The following is a 20490-nucleotide window of genomic DNA, read 5'->3' on the forward strand; positions in this document are numbered from 1 at the left end:
TTATTGTTCTCACAGCCAGATATACCGGATGTCACTCTTAGAAAGTGTCGACTGTCCTTATTTTCTTCTACATATGCCGCTTATATACGCTTGTAATATATTGGAACAGGAAGAAACTTAAAGAGTCAAGGTCCCGTTATCAACTGAAAGATAGTTAAAGTGTGGCTTTTTATTTCTTTTGACCATAATTAGGTTTATAGTCAACACACTAAATGAAATGAAATGAATGGAGTTTTACGTCCTACTTTTCTGCACCATGTGGGCTAATGAAGACGGGTCAACACACTAAAGACAGAGGCGGAGCAAGGTTTACATCCGAGTGGGGGGGGGGGGGGATATCTGAGATTGCCCGAATCAATTTTTAGTGTGCAAATAAAGAGCTTTTGCTGGAAACGGACGTTATTTTTCGCCTACCAAACCGCCAAATGAAATGAGAAATTTTTATTAATTTACAATGAAATGTCAATTTACAAGGCTAAATGTTGTTAATTATGTACATACCAGACTATCCGTAATATGTGTTGCTCTGTCCCTTCACCAAAATTTTGATTTGTTCTGTGATCAGTTTGTATTAACTTTTCTCTTGTTCTTCATATTTGTCCGTGACATTCGACTTTGATTATAGCTTAATGATTCATGTATATTTTTGTTATAGGGTTTTTAACACATGACGTGGTTTTGATAAGCATCTCAGAACTGAACATTGTAAGGTATCTATGATAAGCTGTTCAGAGTTAAGGTATCATGGATATTAAAGGTGATACACAGTTGTGTGTAAGTTAATGGAAGCTCAAGACTGAACATCGAAATATTTGGTTTTGGAACTGATACCATACCATATAAGCTTAAAGCTGATCGTCCAGCATTGCATGTGATACCTCAGAAGATATTTATCTGACCATAACCCATGACTATATTTGTATGGATGTAGCCTAATTGATTTAATGTAGTTGTAAGTTTATTTAGAGTTAAAACAACCAATATCATCAACATTATATAATGTGATTTTCAGAGCGGAACTGAAACACCTTGTACCTTACGATTTCATTAAACCAAAAACTTGTCCTATGTCTATAATAACACAAAAGTGAGTATGTCCTTTATTGATGACTTTGTACGTCCACTTCTAATAACAACATTGGAAAAACATTAAATCACAGTTTTTAATCAATAAAAATTGATTATTCTATATAAAAAAAGATTCAATAGTTTGTAAGGTGTAACAACGACAAAGCAATTCAAAAAGGTATCTCTTTTTCAAACCACAGACAAATATTAAAAGCACACACATACTTTATAGACATTATTGGCAAAATAAAAAGGCATCTAAAATCGGAAATTAGGCTCCATTGGCTAAAATAAGTGATATTAATATTCGAACTTCCTAGAGCATGGGAAGAACATACACTATATACTTTCCGGAAAGCATGAAAAGATCATCAAAAATAAAAAAACACATCTAAAATTCAACAAATAATATATTGTTAGAACCATCAACTGACACTTATAAAATTTTCATTGACCTCGTCTGGCAACAAAAACATACAAAAACATAAGCTTAAAACTAAGATATGTAAGATACCTTGACGACTGGAAACTGTAAAAGGAGTAAACTTATGTTGCCAGTTATACGATATATTTATTCAGTTGAGACAATTTGATGAAGTAATTTCAGACTCTGAACTGTGATCAATATCACGTTTGTCATAATTGAAAGGGGTATCCAAACTATACAGAAGCTTTATGACCTTTAAATCAATTTACACCCAAGTTTAAAATATAGCACTAGAATGAAAAACAGTTAACAATCATGTAACATGAATCGTGAAATAATTAGAAAACAGGCATTGTGAAAGTTTCTTGTCTTGTCGTTAATTCAAACGAAATAAACGATAAAAAAGGATAATCCTGGGGATGGTGGCGATATGCTCGAAAATTACGACCAAAAAATGTCTGTTTTAAGAATTAGTCCGAAAAATTCGTTAGCACCTAACCTACGTACAGGCGAAATAAAGTATCAAGTTTTTTAAAACCTTTTTACTTCATTAATAACGTTTTCTAAGAATGTACGGGAGTTCGTGCCAATCCGAATGAAAAAATGCTGAAACGTTAAAATTCGAAGAAACTTTGCTGTCCAATAAATTTAAAATTATATTTCGCAGAAAAAGTCGCAGACTGGTGAAAACAATGCGTTTATATTACTTAATTTAAAATCACGAAACTTATATATTTACTTTGACCATATTTACACGTTTGACGGATTACTTCTTATAAAGATGGCTTAGACAGGACATAATGGTTTGACCTTAACCACTGAACTTGCGTGCTGGGGCCTTTGGACACGAACTATGAAAACCCTTCCTTAACCGGATAAATAATTTCACCTTTCATTTTAACAAGAATTCCATTAAAGGTCGAGGTAAAAGCGAGAAGACATGCCAAAGATTAAGACTTCAAATACGTATATTAAACGTTTCACGCAGCGTCTTTTCATTTTTAATTTGAACGGATTGAGAAAGTGTCAGAACGTAGAAAAATTCATTATTACTGTTCAATTATGTTAGTTCTAGGTAAGGATGTAGTTTATTATATATTATCAATGATGTATCCGACTTCATAATTCAAGTCTGGTTAGTTTCGTTTACAGTAACAGCAATTCTTCTAGAATCTGGACTTTACCCAATTATTGGAACCATTTACTTGAGCCATTCAACAAATAGCTGATATCATTCATAGAGGGTACAATATTGCTCAAACTATCCCTGTATTGGTATATATGAATGGCAAATGAGTAAGAAAAAAGCAAAAACACGGGTTAATGGGTACAAGGGACTCCAAAGGCTGGATCCAGGATTTCCACGGAATAGATTCCTAATAATTTTTCTTCAATTTCAGGGTGTATTGTTTTATTCGTGACACTATGTCAAGCTCAACTGAGGACCAATTGGGGAACAGATTGGCAAAGGCGCTTGTTGATACAGAATCCTCCACGTATATCTCAACGTCAATCATCTCTACAACCAAACCCTGATATCCCTCCTGCTAACTTGTGTCCAGCTAATTACGATGGTTTTGTCGCTGCTCCCGGAGGAAATTGTACTCGATTTGTAAAATGTGGCATACCCGGTCATGGCAGTGCCTATTTCAATTGTCCAGATGGTACTTTGTACAGTCAGGATTTCCGCAGCTGTATTCAGTCTGATCTGGTTGATTGTCTTAATGGTGTGGGGAGTCCGAGAAGTGGAATCATTAATACCAGTTGGCAGACACAACTGGTTAATAATCAACAAACAACCAATATTAATACCAACCAGAATAGAAATAATCGCCTTTTAACTGGTTCAAACAGGAATAATGGTCTTTTAACCGGTCTGAATAGAAATAATGCAGTAAATACGGGTTGGAATAGAAACAACAGAGTGAATACAGGTTTAAATGGGTCCAACACTCGTTTAAATAGAAATAATAGAGTAAATAACGCCTTGAATAATGCCAATAGAAATACTGTTAACAACAACCGCAGTAAGTAAATTTTAATTTTGGGAAACATGTACTGTCTTGTGACACTTAAATCTTCAATAAAAGCATGACAGATTTTGATACATTTCGTCAATAATTCCCTTTCCAACTTGTGATTTCTAAATGCTTTCTGTATTTGCCGAGCATCCATTACTTCTCAAATAATATGCCATTCAATGGAAGTCAACAATCAGGAATACAACAAGACTGGGTTTGGGCCCACTTTCATAAATGACATCCGGAAACAAATTTGAAGACGTATCATGATAACTACCATGTAGCACGATATAGCTATATTTTAGTACTTTTTAACAGGCGATATTACTAACGATATAATTTCCTATACTGGTATATATCGTGATATCGATAAATCTCCCAGTCCTTTCTACTTCCAATGTGATTCTATGAATCATCAGTCGACCTGAGCCCAACTTTTGTCACAAAGATGCGCTTACCACTCAGCACCTAAGTGTTGACTAGGTTACCTGTTATGCCTATGTTTTTTTGCGGATTTTCGATGAGTCTACGATCCATTCCCTGGAGGTGTTTTTTTTTTTTGCAACAAATAACAGGATACTGGCCGGAATTTAATTTGTAATCCTCGTAAAGATGGTTGATTGGATATTTTGTTCTCTACATGTCTTTGAAGATGAGACACACATGACTGACAATTATCGAGAACTTGAACCGTTGAGAATATAATAACAAATATTTTTGTAGGAATCACCGTGGAGCTACCATTATTTAGCAACAGTAGACAAATACTAGGTACAGCAGAATGTAACACCATACAGAACAGACTGAATTCAGCTTTACCAGAAATGGTGCGATCTTATTCCGATTCGTGTAAAGATGTTGCATGTTTAAATAATTTACCAACTTTTCGTGTCCGGTGTTCTCAGTTGACCAGATCCACCAATTTATTCACCGGATAGTTCAAGTAAGTGCATGATTAGTTGGATGTCCGTCCTACTCAAAATGTTGGTATGTAAACCATTGTCTATGTCCGATGTAAACATTGAATTAATCGCGCTTTAGCATCGTTTGCATAGGCCATCATATATTTTGTACACTGTAGTTTACTAGCATTGTCTGACACAGTTATAACTTGATTCGCTGTACAAGTATGGAATTCCAGCAACGCTTGGCCAGATTATGACTTAATTTGAATCACTTAATGCCTGATGAACGATACCTTGCCATATCAATGACCATAAAGAACGAGTCCGAATCGTCTTGTGATCGTAGGTTTATATCAGTGGTTTTCAACCTGTTTTTGTATGTGTCCCAATAAAATAGAATCTCCTAGACAATGTTAATTCAGGCTGTGTATAGCGTAGTCATCATACGAGATGTTTTATATATTGTAGATGGAAAGTTTTTATTTTTCACAAGCGTGACTAGCTGTGACACATCAAATGTCCCCAAAGAAAAGTGCAATTGTCTCCACCTTGGGACATGTCCCTGTGGTTGAAATCTGCGGTTTATATGATAGTTACGAAACATGTAATAGTGATGAATTGTTTTGTTTCAGCTGAACGACTGTTAGTTTTGTAAATAGAAGAAGGGAGACAATCAATCATAATATTTTATTGTTGAAAAATAAAACATTATATCACATCTCCCACGTGTGTCTCCAATTGTGCTGGAAGCTGAAATGTATGTAAATGCCCCATCGATATATCGGGTGGCTCAGAAAAAACGATAACACTTTTCATATTAGAATTACTCAGAAAGTATCAAAGCTGAGAGTGTAATATTTTTACCTTATAAATATATAGATATAAGACATTTTTTCACATATTTACATAGGTTGAACAACTTTGAAATGACATCCTTTTTGAAATTCTTTGTCAAAAAATATAATGCCGAAAGTAAGTACTATAAATCACCTCTGAACACATGCACCAATCAACCATTGTCAGAACAAATCGCCCAAACACTTTCTCCATGACAAATTTGTCTTGTGAAGTTTGAAATGAGATAGCTTGAGGAACTGAAGGAAAAATAAGAGAAATGGATTGAAATACCTGTTGACGAAACTGGAATGGAAAAATCGGTGGGTTCGTTTTGCCGCGTCTTCCCCAACTGCACAAAAACGACTTGTAAAACGAAACTAAAGGTTTCTGATAAATTCCGGAATTGCCAGATTAAAATATTTCGTTTCGTTTTACAAGTCGTTTTGTGCAGTTGGACACGATGCGGCAAGTTGGGCAATGCGGCAAAACGAACCCACCGGGGAAAAAGTGTTCTTAGGCAGTAAATCGGTGGCCAGATTGAGAATATATTTTATGTTCAAATAAAAAGGTCGAACTGCAATGATTACTTTGTAATAAGTTTGTCATTTCAAAGTTGTTCAACCTGTAGATCTGTAATTTGGCGAAAAGATGTCTTATATCTATATAATTATGAGGTAAAAAAAAATTACTTTTCATTGCCAAAAATACATGTAAGATGCATTGATCTTTCACCTCAATTGACTTTTCATGACCACAATCATTCACCTAAAATCACCACATGTCAAAGATTCAGATTGTGTAATGTTAACATAGAGGTGATTTATAAAGACACGGATTTATTGCTCACGAATTTACAGATTGGACGAATGTGATTAAATTAGCTTTCGTCATATCCTACAAATATAAGATTGTATGATTATATTCCATACGAGCCATATAATATACATTATTCAGCATTACAATGTGAAACAAGATATACGAAAACAGCCATACTAGTTTTCTGTGGTCAGAATTGGTTCGTTATATGAAGGTAGCTTTGGCATTTGATTATAGACCCGTAACAGTGGCGGTGCCATTCTCCCGCGACTGGGATTACAAATAGAGGGAAACTCAATGGGGGGACAATTATTGTCGAGGCTTTTAGTTCGTGAGTACTCTAGAAGACACAATTCTTAACAGTTTTGTTTTGTGGCTAAATGGTTGCAATGATTTAACCTTTCAATAAATAATCAATAAATCTGATGCGTTATTGACTTTGTTCTTGTTCGTTTTTACTGTAGAACACTGTTGACCCGAAGTAATGAATGATTTTATTTTAAGGTATACCAAAAAAGTTAAAGTTAAATACTTGGCCAAAATGAGTCTTTGTTCATCAGTTCATTGTTTACCTGGTGTAAAAACTATAGGACAGAATCCCTCTATATTCAAAAAATAAAAAAAATGTTATTTAACTTGTTTCGTTTTAGCGTATTTCAATAATTACTTAGTTGAATAGTTTAATGCTATGTCTATATATATATATATTATATAGAGATTTGTGATTGATGTTCAAGTTAAAAAAATCTGCTAGTAGGCGTATTTGACCTTGCAAAGCATGTTCAATCGGTTAATGAGTTCAAGAAGGATTTTCTCAGATTATGGATGGCGATTGCTATAAAATCTCTAAGCTACGATAGGCCTTTGGGTACTCAGATATGCCTTTAACGAAAAAAAATATATTTTGATCAGACTAAAACTGTCAAATGATTTGCACATTCCATTAACCCGAATCTCTCGAATATCTGAAACTGCAGATTGTTTTTTTCCATAATGAGTGATATTATCTTAGAAGTATTTGTCAAGAAACCAGAAAGACACTCATTTTTTTTTATGACAGATTGATCTATTATGTAATTTGTATCTCTTTGATGAGTGATGAATCTCCATATTTTTAAGACAAAAAGCGCTGTTAATTGAGGAACTCTTGTGAAATACAATGTTTATAACGCTACATATGAGTTTTAATATCGACAGTGATAGATTTGGTAACAAAAAACATGAAATAATTTATTGTTCTGTAAGACTATATATTGGGCAACGTCTGTACCTTCCAGTTATCTCTGTTGGCGATTGTTGAAGCTCGGTGAGTTATTATTATATATTGTTGAATAATACATTGACAAAATACTGCAACTCTCCGAGACTTGTGATGATCCAGTATCATTATTATTCTAAACGCAGTAAATTTTTGTTCAAAATGCTAGCCATCAAGTGTATCAAACTATTGCTTGGAATATCTAAATTTTGTGCCAAGTTGCCAATTGTCGGTCCATCCGTCTGTTCACATTGGAGCTCGTGAGTCATAATCTGGATTGCTTATATAACCTGGATGTTAAAACAGTAGTCAATATGCGATTTGGTTGTATTACCTTGGTAAGCTTTGTAAAGAAGGTCCTTATTCTGCGTGGTATAAACTAATCTGTTGGTTATAAGTTGGAGGCATAACATGTCACCTCTTGATGGATCATATACTTTCATACAACAGCCTGAAACTATGGAATGTTATGAATCAAATTGTTAAAAAAATTAATGTCTAATTTTCCTGCTTTAAGATTATACCGATACCGGTCTGATAGTTTTGGTCTCTTGGTGAAAAGTTAGTCGAAATGCAAGAAACTAAATTCTCCCAGTGATAAAGTGATTATTATAGTTTACAATTTTGTCTTAATTAACTAAAAATCAAGTTTATATGTTTAAAAAGTAATCTGTTTTTTGTATTTTCTAGATTTGTCAGTTCATCTGTGTATACAGAAAAAACAAACGATGCTTCCAAGATTCGTCTTCATTGCTCTCGTCTTGGTGATTGCTATTACTAGCATCGAAGCCTATCGTGGTCGAGGTGAATGGTGTAGTAAAACCAGAAGGTGGGTTTATTCTTCAATTTGGAGCGGTCCAGCATGTAATAGTAAACTAGTAAATATTGAGCTTTTAAAATCTCTAAAATAGTTGTTTTCCAGATGAAAGAACTCCATTTCATTTGTCCGTCGCATTTTTCCAAGTGAAAATTTGACATCTCGGTTCTCTGTTATTTGCATTAAAATTAAACGAGACACGTTTACCTACCGATATTAACATTTTCAAGAAACCAGTAAGTGGATTCTCTACAAAGTCATAATAACTGGTCCATTGCTTGTCAAGTAGGCAGTCCACTGTATAGAAAAATATTTTAAATGGTTTTGACAGCTTATATTTTTTGTTTGTTTCAGATGTGCTCCAGGGTTAGTATGTCGAGGAGGATTCATCAAATTCATAAAGACATGTCAAGGGAGAAGAGGTGGCCATTCGAGTAGTGGGAGTAGTGATAGTAATAGTGGAAGTAGGAGTGGAAGCAGGAGTGACGATGGTGGAGATGACGGAGGAGACGATGAAAGAGAGGGTAGAGATCGACGAGAAGCAGGAGACGAGGATCGCGACGGTGGCCGAAGTAGCAAGAGCAATAGCAAGAGCAATAGTAGAGACGACGATGGAGGAGATGACGGCGGAGACGATGAAAGAGAAGGTAGAGATCGACGAGAAGCAGGAGACGAGGATCGCGACGGTGGCCGAAGTAGCAAAAGCAATAGCAAGAGCAATAGTAGAGACGACGATGGAGGAGATGACGGCGGAGACGATGAAAGAGAGGGTAGAGATCGACGAGAAGCAAGAGACGAGGATCGCGATGGTGGTCGAAGTAGCAAGAGCAATAGCAGGAGCAATAGTAGAGACGACGATTGAGGAGATGATCGGGGAAATATTAAGATCATAATTATCGCTCATCATGTCAATATTAATAAAAGTAATATGAAGCCAATTATTATATAAAATATCAGTTGCTAGGCAAAATTGATTTCACTTTATTGCAATTCATGCCTAAACGGACTATAGCAATAAGCGCGGGATAATCAAAAAAAGAGGTTGGCCTGCCTTGAACCCTCCTCTATAATTGTAAAAAGTGCCAGTAAGCCCAAATTGAGAATTTCCTACTCCCTTATGAGTACCCCCTGTATGATTTATAACAACGCCACAAATTCGTATTGAACCTTATTGCAGCCCTTCATTATCAGCCTTTTTCTATATTCGTAAGACCTAAGCTCCACAAGTATGGGAAAATCTGATCAATCGCTGATCTGGGTTGACGATTGAAAAATGACAGTTGTTTGCCGTCAGTTGACATTATATGCTCATGCTTTTAACCTTCTAGCTAATACTGGAATTTTTCGCCGACATAGCGGTCGGAATCTGTGACCAACCAGTTGATAGCAATTGCTAAAATAGTTGGTCAATTACTCGATATGTACCCTGCGACCCTGAATAGGTCTATCTGAATTCCTTCAATCACATCAGATAAAGGACATGAAACATTTAACTGGTATGAATGATTATAAGTATATGAAATGATGACCTTTAGCGTCTTAAAAGCTTCCAAGAGCCTATAATTCACAGATTTGAGTTCTTTTTGTAAGGTTAGTCCACTACGAATTATAGATCTCTGCAAGCTTGTGCTTATAGAGGTTGTCACATACAAGACGGAAGGCAGTGTTTTTCTGGGGACGAGATGGTTGCACTATTTAGGTATTTTAACTGATCTCTTCTTTGCTAGCAATCCTCGGATCTCTTCGTTGTTCTCGTTAAACCAGGATGTCGAGGAATCTGTGGGGCAGCCTTGATTTTCGAGCTGCCAGAAATTTAGCTTATACATTTGTTGCTGGGGGTGGCTCACCTTAAGATTCTTTTAAGAGGCCCCCCTCTTTACGGTTTTGGTTTGTAATGAAGCCCGAGTTTGCGGCGGACTGTGTAACATTTTGCATATGATGTTGTTGGCTGTTTGAGAAAGCAAACAGTTCTTAAGCTACCATTTTAAGGCCCCCCATCGTGTAGGTCAAGCAATACCGTTCAGTAAGGAAGCTACTCGGTCGTGCTGCCCGGTGTTGCTGTCGTCTCAGGTCAAGAAATATATGAACAATATCCCGAGGCTAGTGGCCTGGTGTTGGTTGGTGGTTATTAAAAGAGCCTGGGCAATGGAGTTTTAGGTAGATTGTCTTATGCACAATACCTTCATACCCATGGGTTTCATCTTCCGTGGCCTAGCAAGCTGGGGCAATGGCTTTGAGGTCCCTGGGTCGTTGACCCTGAAGTCTTTTTCATACCAGGGTAACAGCAGTGGCAGAGATATCCTGAGCTCGCGCCTCCTTGCCATAACTCTTACAGGAACTAGTAGGTAGGGTGCCGCCGACGACCCAACTCACTATGGTGGTTGGTAGATAACAAATTAACGTTAACGAGTAGGTAGTTCAATTAGATGATTATGTGCTGTTGGTTTGGCAGTTGAAAATTCGTTAGATCTGGTCGGGTCAAATGACGTGGCCTTGATACTCGGTCCTTGGTTTGGTAAAAGTATCTGCCAACTTAAATCTGTTATCTTAAAACTGGAAAACCCGAAAAGAAAAGAAAATGAGAATGTGAGAAAAGAGAAGAAAAGACTCGCTTCGCCTTCTTTTAATTGCTTTATACTCAACTTACACAAGGGAGATATATTTAAAGTTTACCGACAAAAGTCCAACAAGAAATGTGACTATAATGATGTCTAGATATTACGCTCTCAAATGTACCCCAACCTTATTTTTAACCAGATTGAAAGTGTGATTTTGTACGTTTGGGCCAAAAATTATGTGTCAGCCTGGGGATGAAGCATACCATGTATCGTCTAAGTCATGCTCAAAATAAGTTCTCTGTCTGAGTTATATTGGGTTAATGTATATAGTTCACAAAATATTTGCTATAGATATTGGAGCCCTTTGTCAATCCGTTTCATAATTGAAAACAAAATAATATCACCTACCTTGTTAGTTCAGACTTCGTCATTTCCGGATCGTCCTACTCTGAGAGAAATACAAAACTAAAGCAAAAGCAAAACTGAACTAGACAATATCCCCTTAGATCAAGCTCCAAAGCTGTTTATCGAATAATTGAGAAAATTAAGATTTCAAATGACCCGAATATTGATTGGCCATCCATGTCAGTCACCAACCATACAGATAGATCTATCCAGCAGGACTTCATTGACATCTCAGTCAAACACCAGCTCGCCCAGATGCAGGAAACTCCCACACGAGAAGGAAACACATCTAATGAATCCCTAGTGAATAGTTCTGGATTTCTCATGATATTGTAGTAGTTGACAGTGACACCAGACCTCACTACTACAAACAGAAACCGAGGAAGGTACTTCAATTTCTAACATCAAAAGCTTACTAGGATGACCTGAGGAATGCCGTATCATCTCCAAGAGGATAGTTTCTCTTTATGAGGAAGGAACGGACACAGAAAAGCTCTGGGACTCGTTTAAATTATCCCCCCAGCGACTCATCGACAAATTCCTCCCCTCGAAAATATCCAGAAGTAAGAACGCCCCATCTTGGCTGAAAAGACGACTTAGGAGTATGCTCAGATGAAAAACACGACTGCATCGCCAAGCCCACAAAACCGACCAACTTCCGTGTAAGAATGTAAGGGGGAATTCGTCGAGCTGAGTGGTCTTACGTCAATGAGGTCAACCAAAAGGGCCTGGAAAGCAATAACACAAAGCCTTTCTGGAGGTATGTCAAAAGCCAGAAACAGGACAACATTGGAGTCTCGCCATTTCGAAGCAAAGATCAGCTACCCGGTGATGGGAAGTATAAAGTGTAAGCACTCATCGACCAGTTCAGCCCTGTATTCGCCGGTAACGGAGACTCTGATTTACCACCTGTGCGTATTCATAACGACGACGACATCCAGGGCATTGAGATCAGCGAGGCATGAACTGACACCTGTCTCTATGATATTTCAGAGGTCGCTGGACTCAGGAAAACTTCCCCAAGACTGGCTGAATGCGCTCCTGTGTTCAAAGAGGGAGATCATAGTGAACCAACGAATTACCGCCCTGTACCGTTGACCTCTGTTCTCAGCAAGATCCTCAAGCACATATTCATCATCTGCTAAACCACTTTGACCATCACGCAATCCAGCCAACCACGGCTTCCGCGCTGGCTACTGATGTGAAACCCAGCTTGCTTTTACGATAAACGACTTTGTTTCAAATTTTGATAAAGATCCTAGACAGACATCGCCATATTGGACTTCTCCAACGCTTTCGATACGGTACACCAAGGGAAACTGCTTGACCCATATCGCGTACCCGGTTAACTCCATCGATGGATCAGATCATTTCTGTGCCAACGTCACATGATGGTAGTAGTGGAAGGTGAATCCTTAAAAGAAGTCCTCGTTGCCCGCGGAGAATCCCAGGGAACAGTCCTAGGCCCTCTACTATTTTTGTCCCACATTAACGACTTGCCAGATGCTGTCAAGTCGCAAGTACGTCTATTAGCATGCAACCACAAGGATCACACCATCCTCCAACAATACCTCAAGAACCTTGAGGCTTGGGCCGCGCAATGGGGCAATGCGGTTCAATGCTAGTAAATGTTACATCCTCACCATCAAACAGATGTCATCTTACAACTAACAACTGAACAACACTATCCTCAAAGTAGTCCAGACTAGCTCCTACCTACGCTACGCTACGCCTGACCTGCCTGTTCAAGGTGGTGGAGGGGTTGGTACTCGCTATACCATCTCAGCCTTATCTTAAACAAGTGAGGACTAAACATAAAGTGTCAGCAAGATATTTTGAAGACAAATATCGTTGAAAATAGCGTAACCAACAATAGTTGTTTCCAAACTATTACCGCAAAAACAAAAACACCCAAGAACTCTTATTTTTCCAGTTCGACCAAGTCTTTGCAAAATCTGTGGAGATTTTTACATGTGCTCCTCCCTTCCGTTGATCATATGCCAGAAGTGTTTTTTTCAACGTACTCATACAGATACAGATACATCTTCACAGTGTCAATCTAATACGAACCTCGTCTCATACCTTGACTGCAATAGCCACATTTCTTGTATTACGGAATACAGACATTTGATTGAATTGTACGCCAGAGACTTCGACTGTAAACATTATGGCTAGTGTGTACAACTCTGATTGACTTTATTAACTAGAGTGCAATCCGATCAAATCGCTGTGATACTAGAAAGATGGCTATTGCAGGCAAGGTATAAGACGATGTTTGTGAATGTTTGACATTGAGAAGCTGCATTTAGTCCAGTGGCAGAGCACCCAAGTATGTTTTGGAGTACATACAATGTTTTATTGTTTTTTCTGCATCAGATAGCCATTCTGAACACATTTCCACCGGGTGTCACTTTGGCACCTTTGGGGAAATTTTTTTATGGACCGAATTCAAAATAATCGCCATTCCTGATATTCCGAGTACTATTTCTGTCATAACTTTGCTTATAGTGCACCAGTAGACATAATTTTGATGTCAAAATATATGTTTTCAGGGTCAAGGAATTCATTTATGATGGTTGTTTGTGGTTATTATTGTGAAAAATTAAATTAAAACATTCAATATTCCGTAAGAATCTTCAGGAGTCCCTTAAATTGTAACACATAATATTTATCCCAAAAATGTTTTCACAAATTCTTGTGTATGTCATTATTGGTGTCGAAAAGAAATGTTAGTAATTACAATAAACAGTCCAACAACATCTCTTTCAACCAGTCAAACAAAATCTCCACAACCAGTCCTTAAACATATCCTTCTACCACCCCACAACATCACCCAACAATATTGAATAAACCAGTCCTTTAACATCCCCTGCAGTTAGACATATCTCATACCAATCCTACAACCCTACTAAAAAGTCCAACAACTTCCCCTGTTTCAAGTCCTTGAACATCACTTAATAAGAAACAGTCCTACTCTCTCCTACAAGTCCAACAAACGTTTCTTATCACCAGTCTGCTATTTCAAGTCTAACTTCCAGTACAAAAAACATGGCTCACAACCCATCCTACAAGATTCCCTACCACCAGTCCAACAATCTCGCCGTGTATTAGTCCACCAATCTCCCCCTTTACTGGTCCAACAACAACTCCTACCACCAATCCAACAATATCTCCATTTACCAGTCCAATAACATCGACGACCACCAGTCCAACAACATCAACGACTACCAGGCCTACAGTACCACGTACTACAAGTGCACCCCTTTCTGCCAGTCCGACAAGATCACCCATTACCAGTAGGGTAGAAGGGGACGATGTAGGACTGTTAGTAGGAAATGACGTTGGATTCGTAGTAAGAGATGATGTTTTTGTACTGTTTATTATTAGGTGACGTTTAAGGACTTGTAGTGGGGGAAGTTGTTGGACTTAGTAGTAGGGAATGGTGTAGATTTGGTAGTGGATGTTGTTAGAGTCAAACAGTTCGACTGATGGTATGGGATTTGTAGGACTAGTCGTGGGGGATGTTTAAAGATGGGTTTTCTTTTTTTATATTATTGGACTGGTACTCTGGTTTTGTATGTGGAGGTGATGATGGACTTGTCGTAGGAAAGTTGGTTGGACTGATAGTAGGGGATGCCTACGGACTGTTGGTAGGGGACGCGGACGGACGGGTAAATGGAAATGTTGTCGGACTGGTGGTAGGGGTTATTGTAGGACTGGTAGTGAAGATGTTGTTGGACTAGTGGTAAGAGGTGTTATTGGACTGGAAGAAGCGAAGGTTGTTTGGCTGTTTATTATAAGTACTAATATTTATTTTGGAAACCCGTAATAACAAACTTTACCAACACCAGAATTTGTGAAACAATTACAAACTGAGTTTAAAATTATACGGGACGATTCTGACGATTCTTACTGAGTATTGTATATTTTTTTTTTATATAATTTAATTTTTCTCCACAGAGAATAAAAACCATCATAAATGAATTCCTTGGCCTTGAAAACATATATTTTGACACCAAAATGATGTCTATTGGTGCCGTAGAAGCACAATTATGACAAATAGTATTCGTAATATCAAGGATGGCGGCCATTTTCAATTTAATTCAATTTTCACAATAATAACCTGTCGATAGGGGTTAAAACCCATTATAAATGAGTTCCTTGACCCTGAAAACATTTATTTTGACACCAAAATTATGTCGATTGGCGCCCTAAAAGGAAAGTTATGACAAAAATAGTACGCAGAATATCGAGGATGGTGGCCATTTTGAATATGGTCCATACAAAAATTTCCCTAAGGGTGCCAAAGTGCCACCCGTTGGAAATGTGATCTGAAGCAGAAAAGACAATAACTCCAAAACATACTTTCATCAAAATGGCCACCAGACTAATTCTAAAAAGCATGCGAAGTTTATAAACAATCAAGTCAAGACTGACCGTACAGAGAGATAAAAATATCAATATCCAACAACTATCCTTGTGAAGTTACTTCCCTTGAGACTCAAAAGTTGATCGGATCTGCGTGACATGTATGTTGCCTTCCAAGACTTGACCTACATATATTAATTTATGGGTTTATGAGCATTGGAGCTACAAGTACGTTTGGCTTGTGGCACATTACTTATTTGCAATTTATGCAATTAGTTGATTTATTTTAAATATGATAACTGTCTGATTTCAAATTTAAAAAGTTTATTAACATTGTCTATTAAGAAATTTATAGCTAAAAATAATGTTCAAATTCAGCATTAAATTTTTTTTATCAAGACAGTGATAGATTTGGTCTCTAAAAAGTCAAACAATGCATTGTTCTCTAGTGGTATTTATTCGGCATCGTCTGAGTCTTTTCTCATCTTTGTAGACGATTGTGTTGAGGATCATCGGTAAGTTAATATTTCATCCATTAGTGAATAACACGGTCCTAAACCAAATCACAAGTTCCGAATTTATGTCTTATTCACTACTCCTGGTTGGGCTAATGGAGTGTCAAGCCATAACATCGACATTCACCCAAATTCTTTTTCAAGTTTCAACTGTAAAGGGATAATAAGATACTGAAAGCATCAAGCGTCAGTCAGAAAATAATAATGGTGAAATGTTTAGACCTACATGCGTTTTCAAAATACAAACAACGTGTACAAAACCTTTTGTGGATACAACTATAAGTTTGCCAATCCTTTGGACCTGTTTTTATTCAACTGAATAATAATCTAGCCTAGTGCTATCCTCTCGGTTTCTTATGCCCATTACATATTTGCTACATATTAATACATTTTATGCTGAATTGTTTTGTATGGATAAAAAGATTGTTACTGTTTAAGTGGATCCCATCATAAATATACTATTTTAAAGAATTTACTTAATTTCATATAGAGAAATTTATAGAGAAAATTTGTTTATTTTCTAGAATTATCTGTGTATACAGAAAAACAACGATGCTTCCAAGATTCGTCTTTATTGCCCTCTTGTTGGTGATTGCTATTGCTAGTCTCGAAGCCCGTCGCTGGGGTCAAAAATGTAACAAGTTCCGACGGTGAGTGTAATGTAATCGCTTCTGTCTAATCCATACTATATAGAAAAAAATATTTTGAGTGAGTCAGATTTTTCAAATGAATGATCCATAGGTCTTTTCCTCCAACAATGTATCCGATCAGTTCACATGACAGAGAATATTGTAAGTGTTTCTCATGATAATAAAGTGAAAGATTGTTGGTCATTATAGATTTATAGATATAGTTTATACCATTGTACAAAGGAAAACACTATGTAGCTTGACACTCGCCTGTCAAAATTTCTTCCCGCGTTAGCTCAGACAATTAGACACTTGCTCCCAAACTAGAAGGTCCAGGGTTCAATTATGGCATTTGCCGAGATATTTTCTTGGGAATTTTCAATCTATTTTCCTCTTGTCAGTGATGCAGGTTGGAGGGACTGATTAGGAAAAGCGTCCAATCGCTACAGACCACTGTGAATGGTTGTCATACTCTAATTGGTTGCTGAACAAACACGAAAATATATGACTTTATTATATAAGCTGCAAATATTTACACCAGTGGCGGAGCCATTGGGGCAACAGGTGCCCATAGCAAAATGGTTTGCACCCCAATTGTACATATTTGAAAATATATTCGTTATTGAACAAAATTAAGTGTCAGAATGCACGAAATCAATATGATTTTATAAAAATTTCTTGGGAAAACCCTCTCAGACGCTCCATGAGAGGCATGCATCTATGCCATTTCCACAGAGTTGCCGCATTTTGAATTCAGCCTCGATAGTTTGTCTCCACCCAACCCCCTCCCACAAACCACACAATAAAACGGTTTTACGTTTTTGTTTAGATGCGAACGAAGACTGGTATGTAGATGGGGTAGATGTCGAACGAGGGGAGACCGAGATGGGGACGGAGATGGAGACAGAGATCGGGATGGCGGAGACAGAGATAGGGATGGCGGAGACAGAGACCGAGATCGAGATGGAGGAGATAGAGATGGGGATAGGGATGGTGGAGATAGGGATAGGGATGGAGGAGATAGAGATAGGGATAGGGATGGAGGAGATAGGGATAAGGATGGTCGAGATCGACGTTCCGTAGGAGACAATGATAGAGATGGGGGAGATGACGGACGAGATGATAGAGATGGAGGGGATGATAGAGATGGAGGGGATGATAGAGATGGCGACGATAGAGACGGGGATAATGGAAACCGAGATCGACGTGCTGCAGGAGACAATGACCGAGATGGAGGAGACAGAGATCGGGACGGAGATGGAGGAGATGATGGAGGAGATGATAGAGGAGATGATAGAGAAGATGATGGAGGAGATGATAGAGATGACGGTGATAGAGACGGGGATAATGGAAACCGAGACCGACGTGATGTAGGCAGAGATCGGGACGGAGATGGAGGAGACAGAGATCGGGACGGAGATGGAGGAGACAGAAATCGGGATGGAGATGGAGGAGACAGAGATCGGGATGGAGATGATAGAGGAGATAGAGATGGAGATCGAGACAGAGATGGAAGAGACTAAGATTGTAAAACGCTCGGAGCTCATCAAGTATATAACAGCTAATAAAAGTCATGTTACTCATATTGGTTCAATATACTGTATATCCCTGTTAAGCGATACTGATACCATCACCCCTGCCCCCCCCCCCCCCTCCCCCCACTTCATTCTTACGACTAAAACAAATCGCACTGTTAACTGCACTTATATATGCAATGAATATTTACTATAGTAAATTATATATACTATATAACTTTGTCATATTGTCAGTAGCGCTGTAAGTATAAGATTTTTCAGGGTTTTTTTTTTGGTTTGATATATGTGCATATCACATCAAAAGATTATACTTGATTTGAAGACATTTAAAGAACAAGTATCAGTAAAGTAACCCACCGAGCAATACATATAAACGATGTTACAAGAACGAACTCTCCGAAAGGGTTGACAATCTCAGGCGGAAAGTGTAATTAGGCATTCAGATCAGGGTACGGGGGAAATCACGTCCTTAAAGTGATATAGTTAGTGTAGTTAGCTTACGTAAACTTTTGGCGTTTAAACATTAACGGCTGAATTTTTTCAGTTAAAACTTTTAGTCACGTTAAGGGACACATACACATTTTTGGTGTGTAATTTTCACAAATTTGAACAAAAAAATCTTTTGACCTGCATTAATTCATTAAGTTTTCATTATTGATTGTCCCAGGAACCAAAATTCACAGACAAATCCTAATATTATATAAAAAAAAAATAAACATAGACAAAAAATTCCTAAAAAGCCCCTGTTGTCTTGATAAAATTATAGAAAAATTATAGAAAAAAATTTGGAGAAGTCATTTATATGCTTTATGACATAGGTTGATTTAATACGTAATATAAAACTGTTTGATGAATGATTGATCGACATTGTATTAGTTTCCAGTAAAAATATATATTGAGGAATATATGTCTGAAAAAGTTTAAATATTGTTAGATTCTGACTTAAACAATGACATTGATAGATTTGATTACATCAAACCAATAATAATCTATTATATTCTTAAGAGTATTTATTCGGCAACGTCTCCACCTTCCATTTATCTTTTTTAGACGACTGTGTTAAAGATCGGTAAGTCATTAATTTGTGCATTAACTTATAACTTATTGAAAACTGAGATAAATGGTGGAATAATGTGGAACCGTGGAATTGTTTCAAATATATTTCAAAAAGTTCACTGTAAGAAAATGATTAAAAAAAACGGTATATTTAAAGAGTTTCTTGCATTTCATCTATAGCTTTCTTTGAACATTTCTTACTTCCTATCGCATTTCTGTGGTTTCCTTGCAGAGGTATAAATTGGTTTTCGAGATTTTGTTATGTGTATCGGAGCCATTCGTGGCTTCAATTTGCATCCTTCCAGCAAGATATCTGAGGTTCCAGTAATTATAGACGGTCATTGTGTTAAAGAAAGCTTGCCAGGCAAGGTAATATACGTCCACTGGCAGCTTTGATTTTAAATAAATATATTTGGCAGTACAGTAACAATTACCAGTATGAAATATTCAACCTTCAGACATACACTTCTTTTGAACTTTTTGAGGCGATACTGAATAATATTACCAAGTTTCATCAATATCTGTCAAGAATTGGGCCTTCTAGAGGGTTTATAGGCTAAAACTTTTAACTTTTTTAAGAACAGGGGCCGTAATATTTTTCGATTTTTCTGATTTTCGATAGGGTTCATCTTTTGGTGATTACATACACTTACACCAAGTTTCGTCAAAATCCATCAAGATTTGTGCCTTTGTGTTTACGAGCTAAAAATTGAACGCCTTTTCAAGAACAAGGGCAATAACTCTTACTTATTTTTCAGTTTTTCTGATTTTCGATAGGGTTTATCCTTGGATGATTACAAACACTACCACCAAGTTTCATCAAAATCCGTCAAGAATTGCGCCTTCTAGAGTGTTTACGAGCGTTTCAAGAACAAGGACAATAACTCATACTAAATATTTTTCCTTTTTTATGATTTTCAATAGTGTTCATCTTTGGGTGATTACAAACAACCATACTCAGTTTTGTCGAAATCAATCAAGAATTGGGCCTTGAAGAGTGTTTACGAGCAATTGTGGACGGACGGACGGACATCGTGACGACAATATATGGCACCCATTTCTTGTGGGTGTATAAAAAGCACGTCATGACCCACAGACGTCTGAATGAAAATTGGAATGGTGCAAATTGGTTCTATCCCTACCCCCAATAAACATTTAAGAAAACCTCTTTACAATTCCTTAATTCCACAAAATCCTGCGGTCATTATTATAAATATCGTAAACGGGAAAAATTGAGTTCATACCACAAAAGATTGATTTTGGACTGATTATTAA

At 37.3% G+C, this 20490-nt stretch overlaps 3 protein-coding genes across 3 annotated transcripts; all 3 read left to right on the forward strand.

The window, feature by feature from the left end:
* Positions 1-2557: 2557 nt before the first annotated feature.
* Positions 2558-4454, forward strand: LOTGIDRAFT_153798 (hypothetical protein; the record flags this gene model as incomplete). Its single annotated transcript, XM_009059807.1, has 3 exons — positions 2558-2570; positions 2896-3522; positions 4240-4454. 3 exons carry the CDS (start codon positions 2558-2560, stop codon positions 4452-4454), a joined length of 855 nt encoding a protein of 284 aa, XP_009058055.1.
* Positions 4455-5347: 893 nt separating this feature from the next.
* On the forward strand, positions 5348-9082 carry LOTGIDRAFT_228811 (hypothetical protein; the record flags this gene model as incomplete). The annotated part of the gene is made up of 4 exons (XM_009059808.1): positions 5348-5393; positions 8023-8161; positions 8504-8835; positions 8959-9082. 4 exons carry the CDS (start codon positions 5348-5350, stop codon positions 9009-9011), a joined length of 570 nt encoding a protein of 189 aa, XP_009058056.1. The 3' UTR covers positions 9012-9082.
* Positions 9083-14633: 5551 nt separating this feature from the next.
* LOTGIDRAFT_228812 (hypothetical protein) lies at positions 14634-18147 on the forward strand (the record flags this gene model as incomplete). The annotated part of the gene is made up of 4 exons (XM_009059809.1): positions 14634-14783; positions 15880-15995; positions 16520-16645; positions 17454-18147. 4 exons carry the CDS (start codon positions 14634-14636, stop codon positions 18145-18147), a joined length of 1086 nt encoding a protein of 361 aa, XP_009058057.1.
* Positions 18148-20490: the final 2343 nt, after the last annotated feature.

This window comes from Lottia gigantea, assembly GCF_000327385.1.
Source record: "Lottia gigantea unplaced genomic scaffold LOTGIsca_4, whole genome shotgun sequence".
NCBI classification, from domain to species: Eukaryota; Metazoa; Mollusca; class Gastropoda; family Lottiidae; genus Lottia; species Lottia gigantea.